The 13,280-nt window shown below is 59.0% G+C and overlaps 1 protein-coding gene across 3 annotated transcripts in view; it reads right to left on the minus strand.

The window, feature by feature from the left end:
* The window catches only part of ARRB1 (arrestin beta 1), an 80,515-nt gene extending 67,582 nt beyond the window's left edge, over positions 1-12,933 (minus strand). For all 3 annotated transcript variants that reach the window (XM_021062515.2, XM_003357198.5, XM_084975260.1), the window contains exon 1: positions 12,859-12,933. In XM_021062515.2, the coding sequence (XP_020918174.1) occupies positions 12,859-12,878 (20 nt within the window). In that variant the 5' untranslated portion in view covers positions 12,879-12,933. The remainder of the gene's footprint in view (positions 1-12,858) is intronic.
* Positions 12,934-13,280: the final 347 nt, after the last annotated feature.

A 13,280-nucleotide genomic window follows, 5' to 3' on the forward strand; every position in this document is an offset into this window, starting at 1 on the left:
CAACCTTAAGAATCAAGGGAGGTTTGGAGTTCCGGTCGAGGCTCAGCAGAAACGAACCTGACTAGCATCCATGAGGGTTTGATCCCTGGCCTCGCTCAGTGGGTTAAGGATCCAGCGTTGCCGTGAGCTGTGGTGCAGGTCACAGAGGTGGCTCGGATTCCAAGTTGCTGTGGCTGTGGCATAGGCTGGCGGCTATAGCTCCGATTCAACCCCTAGCCTGGGAACCTCCATATGCTGTGGGTGCGGCCCTAAAAAGACAAAAGAAGAAAGAAACAAGAGAGGTTTCACCAGGCAGAGGAGGAAGGCATTCTGGACCAAGAGATGGGCTTGAACAAAGACAGAGACGGGTGGAAAATACAAAGATTGCGAAGGAACATCCAAAAGAGTCAGCGTAGCCAGAGTGTGGGCTGCGTGGTGGGGGAGCTGGGAAAGGAGTGTGGGGGAGGGGTTCCAGCGCCACCAGAAGAACGTGGGTTGTCCCCTAGGAAAGGGGGGCAGGGGAAAACCGATTGGTTTTTAAACCGGAGGAGGAGAGGGTCAGAGGAGCATTTCACAATAAGAGGAGGGTCTGGGGGGTTAAACTGAGCAGCCAGAAGCCTACTGCAATAGTCCAGGCCAGAAGTGGGGCTGGGACTGAGCTGGTGGCTGTGAAATGAGGAGAAGAAAAGCCCTGTGCTGCTGGGGACATGTATCCATCACCATTGGGTTAGCTGAGGGGTTCTCTTCCCCCTGGAGTTTGGGACCGTCCTACCCCAGCTCTACACTCCCATGGAGGGAAGCTGGCCTGGGTCTGGCCTCAGTCTCAGCCTGGGTCATGGGTTTGTTTGTTTCTTTCTTTTTTTAGCGCCGTACCCACGGCATATGGAGGTTTCCAGGCTAGGGGTCTAATCAGAGCTACAGCTGCCAGCGTACACCACAGCCACAGCAATGCCAGATCTGAGCTGCATGTGTGACCTACACCACAGCTCATGGCAACGCCGGATCCTTAGCCCACTGAGCGAGCCCAAGGATTGAACCTGCGTCCTCACAGATGCTAGTCAGATTCATTTCCGCTGAGCCACGATGGGAACTCCAGTCATGGCTCTTTGAAAGAATTTTTTCTACTAAAGATTTCAAAGAATTTTTTTTCTTTCTTTCTTTCTTTTTTTTTTTTTTTTTTTTTTTTTTTTGTGATGTTGACTCAAAAGGTTGTGACCATCAGAGACGGCTGGATTGTTTCAAGTATGTACAGGGCGACGCTGCTGCTGAAGTCAGCACTCTAAATCAGATGAAAAATGAATATGTGCATATTAACCACTCCATTAGGCCCTGTGATCATCTCTGTCATTTTTTTTAGGAAATTAAAATCTGTTGCCAAAAAAAAAAGAGAAAGTTCTCCTCCCGGAGATGAAAAATGCTTCTGGGTTTCTTCCACTGCCCTGGAGCTATAGAGACCCACAAAAAAATCAACCTGCTAATGTGCTGGGCACTTTCATGAGCACAGATACAACACACCAGGGATGGAAACCCCATGCCCAGAGGCTGAAAAACTCAGCCCACAGACACAAACCTACTAAGAGAGGGGAGGTGAGAAGCCCAGAGGAGCACCCTCTGTCTACCATGCCACCCCCACCGCCACCGCCTGGCCTGGGTCCTCCCAGAGGTGGCCCTCAGAGCTGCAGGTGGTACCTGTGCCCTGTCCCCACCCCAGCCCCAAGCCTAGAGCTTTTTCTCATAAGACACGGTTTCCCAGCTCTTGCACGTCCATCACTCCTTCCCAGAACAGCTGAATGACCTCTGGTGGGTCTTCCTGGCTGGAGGAAAGGCTTTGCTCCCCCTGCCCTCTGCCAGCAGAGACCAGGGCAGCCCCTGGTTTCCATGGAGGAGTTGCTTAGCCCGATGTCTCCTCTTACACCTGCCATGTCTCTTCTGTTCAGGCTCAACCATTCACTGGGATGCCACCTGGGAGAACTTTCGCTTTGCACCCCTAAATGTTTGCAGTCCCAGGACAGCCTTTACGGAGAGCCTCTGAATTGAGCATCCGACTCTGCGCCTGGCACAGAGTGGCGTCCTGAGAATCTGGTGAAGGAAGTCAGTTCCCGCTGGGGACATCGCTCACAGGCACCACCAAGACAAGTGTCACCTCTGGTTCATGTCAAACTTGCCTCCAAAACCTTGTTACAGCGACCCCCGCCCCCCCTTTCTGGGCAGCTGCCTCCAACCCTCACTACTGGGCTTGCTCTGCCCGCGGTGTAAACCAATCCTTCTCATAGCATGTTGGGATGATCTATTTCCTCTCCCCCCAAAAGCTTTAAGCAGCACAAGGGCTGAGACTTGTCTGTTTCCTCTTCATACCTCGGGGGCCCGGCCCCAGGCCTGTGATGTGGCAGATACTCACAGATGTGTTTGTTCACGGCAACCTCCTTGGGAGGACAGTGCGGCTGACAACACCCAGCCCAGGGGCACCCCCGTGTGTCCTCATCACGAGGGCCCTGCCACCCCCGAACCCAGGACAGCCAGGCCCCAGCCTGCGAGAAAGGGCAGGCTCAGGTGGGAGACAGAAGCAGAGCTGCTCCTTAAGCCAGCTTCCTCCCGGGCGGGCGAGACACTCGCCACCGCAGGGGGCCATCCGGCTTCAGGGACGGGCCTCGCGTGGACGTCCGGGCCTGGCACCCAGCGATGTTTGTAGAACCGAGGGGAACAAACTGAGAAGTGCTGCCTCTCTGTTCCTCTGCTGGCAGAGAGGTCAGCTCCCCTCTGAGCCCTTGGCAGGCAAATGAGCTCAGGACACGGCCTGCTTCCTCTAATGAGGCTTCTCCCCTTGGCAGCTCCGCTCCAGGAGCGTGGGAAGCGGGCAGGGCGCAGAGGCAGCCCGGGGCCTCCACGAAGGCCGGCACAGGGCTCTCCTGCCGAGATGGTGTGGGCAGCACACACCGCCGCCGCCTGAGGCAGGGGCATGGTCATCAGGACCTCTCGGACCCGGGAATCAAAGCAAAGCGGTGGCTCCTGCGTGGCCCCTCCAGGGAGCAATGCAAGAGGAAGCCGGGAGTCCGGCAGAGTTATGTAAGCAGCTTCCTCGGAGTCCCAGGCGCTGGCCTGTCACAGCCCAGCGCTGCAGGGGGACCTGGGAGAGGGGGAGGCAGCCTTCCTCCTCCTTCGCCGCCTCTCCTCCAGACCTCGGCAGGCCTCCCCGCCTCCTTCCAAGCGCCGGGCTTCAAGCAAGCACCTCCCGCTAGGGGTTGAGAACCAGGAAGGGCGGCTGCTGTCGGAGTGTGTGAAACAGCCGCCTGCTGGCTTCCCTGGCAGAAAACCAGGCTCTGGGCTCTGCCCCCGCCACCTGGGGAGGGGGGGCAAAGGGAAAGAGGCCCGGAGCCCTCCACACGCCCATCCCCGCCCCCGGCTTCCTGCTCCCCTGAGTTCTCCCCACTTCCTCCTAGAGCACCCCTGTAAGTGAGGGGCCCGAAAGGGAGAGGGCCCGGGCTGCACCAGCACCCACTGCTCCACCCCGCCCTGGGCCTGGGCAATCTCACTTCCCTTTCCAGCCACCCTCTGACCTTCTCCTCTGGCCCCAGAACAGCCCCCACCCCTGCAAACCCTGCAGGGCACACAGCCTGGGCCAGGACAACGGGAGTGGGGGCAGGGAGAGAGGCGACAGAGAGCAAATGGCTTTTGGCAAATCCCTACCCTCCCTGCCCCTGATTTCACAAATGAGGAAACGGATGCGCAGAGAGTTTAAGACCCCCCACCCAGGGTCGTGGAGCTGGCGCACAACAATTGTGGGGCAGCAAAACCAAGTTGGTGTGATTCCGAAATCCACACAGAGAAACCGGTGGTTTGACCTTCGGGAAGCCCCATCCCCACACATCTGGGTGCACTACTTGGGAAATTTCCAGACTGTTGGAAAAGACACGGCACAGCCTCAAACCGTCACTGGCTGAGGACACTCATTTGGGGACCACAGGCCAGTCACGAGGACAGGGCAGGGAAAAGGGCATGACAGGGCTCGCCTGCTGCCCCCTGCAGTCTTCCCTTCTGATTAACCTCCAGTTCCTCGGTCTCAGGCTGGATCAGCCTGGAGCCCCGCCTGTCCCTTCCAGAAGACGGGCTTGCTCGAGGCCAAGCTGTTGGGCGGAAACACAGCCTGCTGTTTAGGCCACCTCCTCACCAGCCGCAGAACTGAGAAGCAGAGGGTCCTGGAGACCTTCCAGGCCAAGCCCTCTCCCCCTGCTGCCTGACACACAGAGACACTGAGGCCCAAAGCGGAAAAGCGGCTCGTCCACAACATCACAGGGACCGTGAACAGTGGGGTCCATCTCCCAGCCCAGACCCCTGCCCCGCTTCCTCTCACTTGAGTGCTGCGCCCAAGGAGCCCCCTCTCTCATCGGCTGTGGGTCTCCCTGCTGCCCTGCCCACCTCTGCTCAGCCGACCCAGGGTCTGAACTCCCGCGGCACAGCACCGTGTCTTCACATCTCTTCTGAGCCTCAAGGCCCCCTTCCCTCTGCTCCTCTGGCCAAGGAGCAATGCCTGGGGTGGGGGGGGGTTAATTAGCTGATTATGACCACAGCCTGCTGGATCCAGTGCCCAGAACTCTGTCCCCAGTAATTAGGTGGGTTCTGAGTCCTTGCCCAGTGGGAAGCTGCTGGGGAGTTCAGCGCTCTGCCAGTGGGCCAAGGGAGGGCTCTCCAGCCACATAAAGAGCTCCTTGATCACCAGTGGGTCATCAGAAGCCATGGTCCCCTCCTCAAGTCAGGTCAAACCACCCTGGATACCCTGGAGCCAGATCCAGATGTCTGTTCCAAAGGGAGACGTGGTGCCCTTGGCCTCACACAGAGGACATCACGAGTGTGCAAATAACCCACCCTACTCTCCCATGTCACTGCCCCGACCCAGGAGCTGTCTGAGGATGGGCGTGATGAAATGAGAGCCCACCTCTGGGGGCCGGGAAAGGATGGCGCCATGGCTGGGCATGTATTTAGGAAGTAGAATTTGAACAGAGAGAAGCAGCGATGGCCTTCTCTCATTCTTTTTCTTTTTCTTTTTCTTTTTTTTTTGGCTGCACCCTTGGCTTGCAGAAGTTCCCAGGCCAGGGATCAAACACATGCCACTCAGCGACCCAAGCCATAGCAATGACAATGGGAAGTCCTTAACCCCTCAGCCACAAGGGAACTCCAAGGATGCCATTCGCAATGGCAGACGCAACAGGAACAAAGGCACGAAGGCTGGAAGGAGCCACCAATCCCGTCGCCAGGTAGCTCTGCTTGTCTGAAAACACATTCTCCTAGCAAAGTAAAGCCAGTCATGCGGTAACCTCCGCCCTTCAAAGCACAGAAAATAACCTAAGGCCTGTGGCTCTGGGCCACCTTTAGATATTTCAGAATCAGCAATGCTGTCCCACCCACCACACTGCCCATCCCCAAGTATGCCTACATCACCCTCCTTCGCCGAACGTATGGAGCCCGGACCACGCCAGGTCTGCACAGGTGCAAAGGGACAAGAGGCCCCCGCCAGGTGCCCTTGGCCTCACACAGAGGACATCACGAGTGTGCAAAGAACCCACAAAGAGAGGGAAGGATGAGTGCTGACAGAAAGCGAGAGAATGAATATACAGCTGAAAAGAAGTCACGAGGCACTTGGAGATCGGGGGCAGGGGGCTTCCCAGAGGGCACATGTGATTCGGGCCTTGAAGGACAGGAAGGGCACTGCGAGGTCACCTCGTATGACACTGCACTTGGGCTGGGGACTTGTCTCCAAGGCGTACCTATCTTAACCCATTTAATCTTCGAGACAACCCACGACGCAGGCACTGCTGCTACTCCATTTTACAGAGGAGGGCGCTACAGCAGAGAAGGGGTTAAATAATCAGCAGAGGTCACCAGGCCGGTAAGTGGCAGAGCTGGTATTTGAAACCAGGAAATCTGGTTCTTCCTATAGCCTAACCACTAGGCTAATCAGCCCCTAATATTTGCTAATCAGATCCCAGAGAGGGCTGTGGGCACTCAGAGGAGGGCACAGCGTGGGCAGAGAGAATGCAATCTTCCAGGACCTGCCTGGTGGTTCCTGCAGGTGCTTTGGGAGGTGGGAGGCTGCTGCGGCGAGGGCCTGATCCCACAGAGAGAGCATGACTCACAGCCCCCCAGGCCCAGCTCCGCCGGGGGTCTCAGTCCCACTGGAGTATGGCAGAGGCCTGAGTTGCCCAATCTCCCTTTTCTGCCCCCTCAGAAGGAAGGTCACCCCCAAGGCCCCTAGCAGAACACAGAAAAACAGGTGACTCTGGGAGAAGGGCTTCATACACTCCAGCTGATTTGACTTCAGTAGGGACACCAAGTCCAGAGAGGGTGAATATCATGCCCAAGGTCACACAGCAATGAGCAAGCCTTAGAGCATACCTCTGGGACCCTTCTGAGATGGCACATCCTGGTAGACCACTCCCCACCCCCTTCCTTGTCCTTTGCCAAAACGCATCCATGCCCACTGATTGCACAGGCTGGGGGGCGGCGGGAGGCTGCAAAAGGACAAGAGGACCAAGTGTGGGGCCAGAGGCCCAGGGCCAGGATGGGAGGGAGCGCCTGCCTCATGCAGATCCATACCCGTTCAGCTTCTGGGCCTCCGGGTGCCCCCTGCACGGCCACTGAACAGCTCAGAGCCAGAGAGGTGAGTCCTGCCTCTGGTGGCCCAGCATGGGCCACAGCATCGCACCTGCTCCGGATCCCTCTTGAGGTACCAGAGGGCCCATGACACTGGCTGTGCTCTCAGCCCAGTCGGGCCCGGCTCTAGGCAGAGGGAAAGCTGCTCAGTGGCCATGCTGACTTCAACCACACAGAACTCCAGGGACCTGTCCGGTCCAGTCCCTGGGGCCTGGCCTCCCAGGGGCCTCGTCTGGCACCAGGTCTCTTGGGAAGGAACAAGCAGTTCCTCTCAAGTGGGACTAAAGATGGGGCCGGGCCCAGGAAGGAGGAGGTGCGTCTCCAGAGAGATGACCCTGCCCGGGGCCCCTTGGGTGGGAGGGAGGGGGCTGGGACAACAGCGTCCTTTGTTCTTCTCTCAAAAGCAGCCACCCTGTCCTCCCCACCCGCTCTGTCTATACTTGTCCTACTAGGACTCAAGCCACCCCCAGGCAGGACCCATCCTGCACACAGGAGGGAGGGAGGATGCTCGGGAACCATCAGGGTTAATACCCGTCCTAATCCCAGGGCTCGGACTGGAGACGCGTCCCACCGCTGGGAGCCCCGGGTCCGATGCCAGAGACACGGCTCCCACCTGCAGAAGGCCGTCCAATGAGCGGGAAACAGGCTCACTTGCAGGAAGCCTATGCTGATGGGGGGCACATCCCCTCCCTTAGGACCTCCCAATCTGATGGAGGAGGCCCCCCAACACCCAGTCTAGTGTGGGAAGCAGGGCTTCCTTCCTTGGGTCCCCAACGGGAAAGCTGTAATTGCAGCAGGGCCAGAGCCCCCGGGCTGACAGCTCAGGCACGTCAACAAAGCCCTGCCAGGCATCTCCCAGGAGCCAGACCCACAGCTGATCAATGGACCAGCAAACAGGAAACAGAAATAGCCCCGAGTTCCCGTTGTGGCTTGGCAGGTTAAGAATCTGACTAGTATCCATAAGGGTGTGGGTTCCATCCCTGGCCTCGCACAGTGGGTTAAGGATCTGGAGTTGCCACAGGCTGCAGTGGAGGTCACAGACGCGGCTCAGATCTGGCGTTGCTGTGGCTGTGGCGTAGGCTGGCTCCTGCAGCTCTGATTCGACCCTTAGTCTGGGAACTTCCATATGTGGCAGGTGCAGCAAAGAAAAGAAAAAAGAAAAGAAAAGGAGCTCACCAAAGACACCTGAGGTGTGACTACATGAGTAGAAGGGGCCTTCAGACTCACCCACCCCAGCACCCAAAGCCTGCTCCCCAGGGCTGCCACCTCCCTCGGCACCTCCACACTCCCACGCCTGCACCTGGGCCTAGGCTCCTCCTTCTGTCCAGGACACCTCAGCCTTCCTCATGCCCCAGACCCAAGCAGGGGGCACCTTCTCCAGGAAGCCTTCCTCAAGACCCCCAGCCTGAGGCAGCTCCGACATGCCCCCCTGTGACCAGAGCCACACAACTGTCCCTCCTCGCCCTCCGGTGAGCCTCGCCCTGCAGATCCCACACTCAGAGCCCCTACCGCCTGCCAGCCCAGGGCCTCACGCCCTTCCTCCCAGAAGCTCAGGCACAGAAAGCAAGGTCCTCCCCCCTCCCCCACGGCCCCTGCAGCCCAGCGTTGCCCCCACGGCTCCATCCACGCTCCTCTCACCAAGTCACCAGCCACCACCTTCTGCCTAAATCCCAGGGTCTTTCCTAGGCTCATCCTCTGCTGGTCCCTGGCTGCTTCTTTGGCTCCCAGAACACAGCCTCCTCAGTTCCCCCCCTCCTTCCTCTCTGCACCGCCCCCCCCCCCCCAGGTATGGGTGCTCTCCAAAGCCTCAAATGCCCCAGGCATCCTCTCTTCAAACGCTATCCCTTCTCCCTGTGCCAGCATCCATGCTCCTTGAGTCAACTGCCACCTCTAACCCAAAGACATCCAAATCCCTGCCTCCCACGCCCATCCCTACCCCCATTTAGGCAGAAGCTTCTGGACCTCTTCCTCAGCTTCCAGTCTGACTCCCTATCAAGCTGCTACCCCCTGCAGGTCTCATTAGATGGTCAGCACGATCACTGTGGCACAGGGGAGGTGGCTCGGAGGCCACTCGGGGCGTGCAGACTCCCGGCCTGTTGTGGCAGACCCCTGACTCAGGACCCCTGGACCTATGTCAATGGAAGGCTTCAACCCTTGGCAAGGAGGCCCAAACCTGGAAGGAAGAGTGCTGTGGCAAAGTCTGAAGCCCAGAGGCCGGCCTGGAATCCAGGATCAGAGACGACGGGTCAGCCTCAACACTTCCACTCCCAGCAGCCCCATGAGCCACCCTGGCCAAAGCCACAGGACTTCCCCCATGTTCCAGCCAACATGGGTCACAGAGAGCTTAACCGCCAAGAGAGACGACAGCCAAGGTTCACAGAGAGCTGGTGATTACGTGTCCCCGTCACACCCACCCTCCTTCCCTGCCAAAAATGAAGGGTTCATAAACATCTGTAGGAAAGGAAATGTCATTCCATCGCACAGCCTCTCGGGAAGTCCCTCCTGCTGTCTAACTCTGATCCTGCGTGCTGCCAACTGAGTTAGTAGCAACGGCAAGGACCAGAAGGGATGCATGACCTGAGGATGAGGCCATCAGGGAGATGGGAGAGGCCACCTGGGAGCCAGACAACCCCCTCCCTCTGGGGGAAAGCACGGACCAGCAGGGCAGACGGGCCTGGGTTCAGAAGTTCACTGGCTGAATGGCAGTGGACAAATTACTTAATCTCTCCTAGTCTGTGTCCTGGTCTGCAAAGTGAGAACAACACTCCTTATATTAATAGGGTCCTAGGGAACCAAGCGAGATCCTGCATGTAAATTTCCTGCCACGCAGGAGGCAGCCCACCCGTAAGGCTGATGGACTCCACCTCCCCGTTCATATTTCCCGGTTCCATTCTCGCTCCAGCCATAGTTCCGATCTTGTCTTCTCTCAGGCTCCTCCCCGGCCTCCTCATGGGTTTCCCAGCTCCCAGGCCCCCCCTCTCATCCACGCTTCTGGCCACAGCCAAAGGCGTCCCTCTGAATCGAAAATCTGTACCCGTCCCTCCCGCCCCCGCCGCCCCATCACCATCACCTTGGGGAGAAAACCCCTCTCCTCAGCTTGACATCCAGGCTGCTGAGGACCAGCCCGTGTTCACCTCTCACCCCTCGCCCCAGCCCAGCCCGCAGGCTGCACATGTTGCTCCACGCCTCCAAGCCTTGTCACACTCTGCACCCTTGGCCAGGAATGACATCCCCAATCCTGTCCCCTTGCCCCAATGCCACTTCCTTCCCAGGAAAACTTCCCTCACCATGCCCCCTGCCAGGACGGGGTGGGGGTCCCTCCTTTGGCCTCCCAGAGCACGTGTCACGCTGCATGATAATCACCTGCTCCGCTTTCAAGCCTCTGGAAACGGAGTAGAGCCATTCATCTCTGAACCCCCAGCCCCAACACTGGAGGCCAGTGTTTGTTGAATGGCTGTATGATTGCTCCCAGAGCACCTTGTCAGAGCAGTCATCAAACTACCTGTAATTAGTCCTATTCAGGTATCCGTCTCATCCTCCTTTTCTCCTTTGACCCTGGAACTTTCTAGAAGGCAGTGACAGTTAATTAATTAATTCTCACTGTCACTTTCAGATGGGGGTTGCAAATCCAGGTGCAGGATGAATGCGATGACTCCTGATCCTTAGCGTATCAGGTATGTGCAGTTTCCACTTCTAAGTCAGAGATGAAGTAGCATCCCATGGTTTACAGAACAAGGCAAGGTATAGCCCAGTATTGATTTTGTCTTTCTCTTCCAAATTACTCAGGAAACCTTTCTGGAAGAAACAGGGAGGTCTCCTGGGGTTACGGGGAGACCGAGAGAGAGAGAGAGAACAGGGCCACCATCTCATGGACGAGAGCCAGGCCTGGGCACCAGGCTTCCGGCAACACCACCTCCCCCTGCCCAGTGTACTCAGAAAACACAGGGAGAGCCCTGAAAATGCTGTGTTATTTTTTGACTGCACCCGCGGCATGCAGAAGCTCCCAGGCCAGGGATCAAACCCACGCCACGGCAGCAACCCGAACCACAGTAATGATATTGTTGGATCCTTAACCCGCCAGGCCACACGGGAACTCCAATGTTAAGTACTGACAGCTCCAATTTGTGGATGGGAAAATAAGGTCCAGAAAGGTGAACACAGTTGCCCAAGGTCCTTGTGCTCCCTGCTTCCCCTCACCCCCGAGTTAGAGGCAGAGAAGGGAAAGTCCTGGAAAAGGCCTGACCCCAAAGACAGGGTCCCCAACAGGTGCCTGGCTGCTCATGATATCCTCATTCTGCCGACGACCTATGCTAGCAGGGGAGCAATGACACTCTCCTCCAAGTCACAGGGAGGCGAACCAAGGCCCAAGAGGGACTGAGTCACCCTGACGGCGAAGCAGGAGTCAAGGAGAGGGGCAGGGGTTCCTGACTCCCTGGTCTCGGAGAAAATTCTCACCTCAACTATCAGGAGGCTCTTGGCTTTGGGGGAACCCGGATGTGGGGAAGGAGAGTCACTCGTCCTCACGTGCTACGGCTGAGGACAGAGACCTGGGTCACAGTGCCGGCCAGCCGGATGCCATGAGGACCTGCCACCAAGGTGAATGCAGATGCCTCCACGGTCTTCAGCAGCGCCCCCAGCAGCTGGGCCTCCACACACAAAACAGGCCACCCCACCCAGGCCTCAAACCCAGGGCCGGCGGGAGGCTTGCCAGTGCCCCAGGGTGGACCACACAGAAATGCAGCAAGTGGCCTCCAGCCTCTGCCCTGCCTCTGACCCCTCTTGACCTTAAGCAAGTCCAGTCACTTCTCTGAGCTCTGGCTCCTCTTCCGGAAAAGAGGAAAAGGAAAATGAACCGCCCTGAAGAGCTGTCGGGAGGAGGGCGGGGAAGCGGTTTCTAAGCCTCGGGAGCAAAAGTTATCTCTGAGCCTCAGTTTCGTCTTCTGGTAAATGGAAGTGATCTCTGGAAGACTTTTCTCAGGCCGTTGAGCGAGAGAGTCAGAGGGCAGCAGGTGTTACGTTGCTTGGTCAGTGGTCCTGAGACCTGCCGGCCACGAGGGCCGTTTCTCCCTAGTCTATTAGCTCCTTCGGGAATGGAAGGACTGGCTCTTGCGCATCTTTCATCCCCACGCTACGCCTCGTACTCAGTAGGCGCTCAATAAATACATATTGGAAGCAAGGAGAGAATAAGGGAGGGTGGAGAGAGGAAAGAGAGGAGGGCGGCAAAGTGGGGCCCAAGGATGGAAGAGGGTGAAGAAAGACAAGGGAAGGCTCCTAGGGAGACGCGAGCCCCCTCCCCACCCCAGCTCAAGCCACCCGGCCACCCCGGCGCCTTGGGGAGGCCAGAAGAAAGGGATCTGTGGAAAGAAGCATTTTTCCCAGGCTCCCGGGGGGCCTCCCACCCTGTGTGGTGTGTGTGTTTCCACTTCTCACCTTGTGGGACCTGGAGCGAGTGTGGCAGCCACCCCAGGGGCTGTTGGCATGTGACCCGGGGTGTCTGCGTGGGCATTAGTCTGATGTCTGTCTGTGGGGGTCAGCAGTGGTGTGGTCCCGTGAACACTGTGTTGGTGAGATATGTGCCAACACAAGTGTTTCTGTCGGTAAGGGTGACAACGCATGAGAGTGTCTGTTAGGGTGGGTACAAGTGACAGTGGATGTGCGTGATCAGGGTAGGCCCACGTGCGCGCACCAGCATAAAGGGATGTCAGCGCTGATATATGGTGGAGTGTGCCCTGCGTGTGCCAACAGGACTGTCAGCGAGAACATGTTGATGAGTGTGTATCAATGAGTGTGTGACAGTGTGTCCCTGGATGTGCTCAGATGTGGCGGCGAATGTCAGCGTGTGTGCCGGCATGAGCACGCCCATGGATGAGTGTGCCCGTGTGTCCACATCCGCGTGTGTGCCATTGTGTGTCAACCTGCCCTCTGCGTCCCTGCGCCGGCTGCCCAGTGCCTGGTGTCAGCGAGTGAGTGCGTGTGAGCGTGTCTCCGCGGCCAAAAGCCGCGAGCCCGCAGGGGCGGCCGGGTCCTGGTCTCTCCGACCCCGCGCCCCTGGCCCAGCGGGCGACCGCAGAGAGACCTCGGCTGGAGGAGAGTCGGGCGCCGCCGAGCAGGCGCCGGCGCTGCCCGGCTGGCGGCGAAGGCACAGCCGGGACGCGGACTAGGACCCCCGCCCGCGGCCGCGCCCTCGCCCCGGCCGCCCCCACGCGCCCCGGGCCGGCCGCCGGCCGCACTCACCGCGTCCCTTTGTCGCCCATGGTCCGCGGCGGCCGCAGGGAGGTCCGCGGCGTCAGCGCCCAGGCTGGAAAATCCCCGGCCGGCAGGAGGGGCGCGGGCCAGCCGGCTCTGGGCTCCTGCTCCGCCTGCTCCGCCTCCTCCGCGCTCCCGGCCGCCGCCCCCGCCCGGTCCCGCCGCGCCGCACAGCGCCCGCCGCACAGCGCCCGCCGCGGCCGGGGCGGGGAGCGGGGGAGCCGGGGGGCCGGGGAGCCGAGCCGCCGAGCGGGGAGGGCGCGCGGGGGCCCGTGTGCGCGTGTGTGCGCGCCGCACAGCCAGCCGCCGGCCTGGGCCAGGACGCATCAGGGCCCGGAGGTCGGCATTCGGGGTCCACACGGATGCTGCCCGGCGCCCGTGTGTGTGTGTGTGTGTGTGTACGTGAGGAC

This window comes from Sus scrofa, chromosome 9 (genome assembly GCF_054392235.1).
Source record: "Sus scrofa isolate SSC_HxYL_T2T_F1_AM1 chromosome 9, Sscrofa_HxYL_maternal_Yorkshire_Landrace_v2.0, whole genome shotgun sequence".
In the NCBI taxonomy this organism is placed as follows: Eukaryota; Metazoa; Chordata; class Mammalia; order Artiodactyla; family Suidae; genus Sus; species Sus scrofa.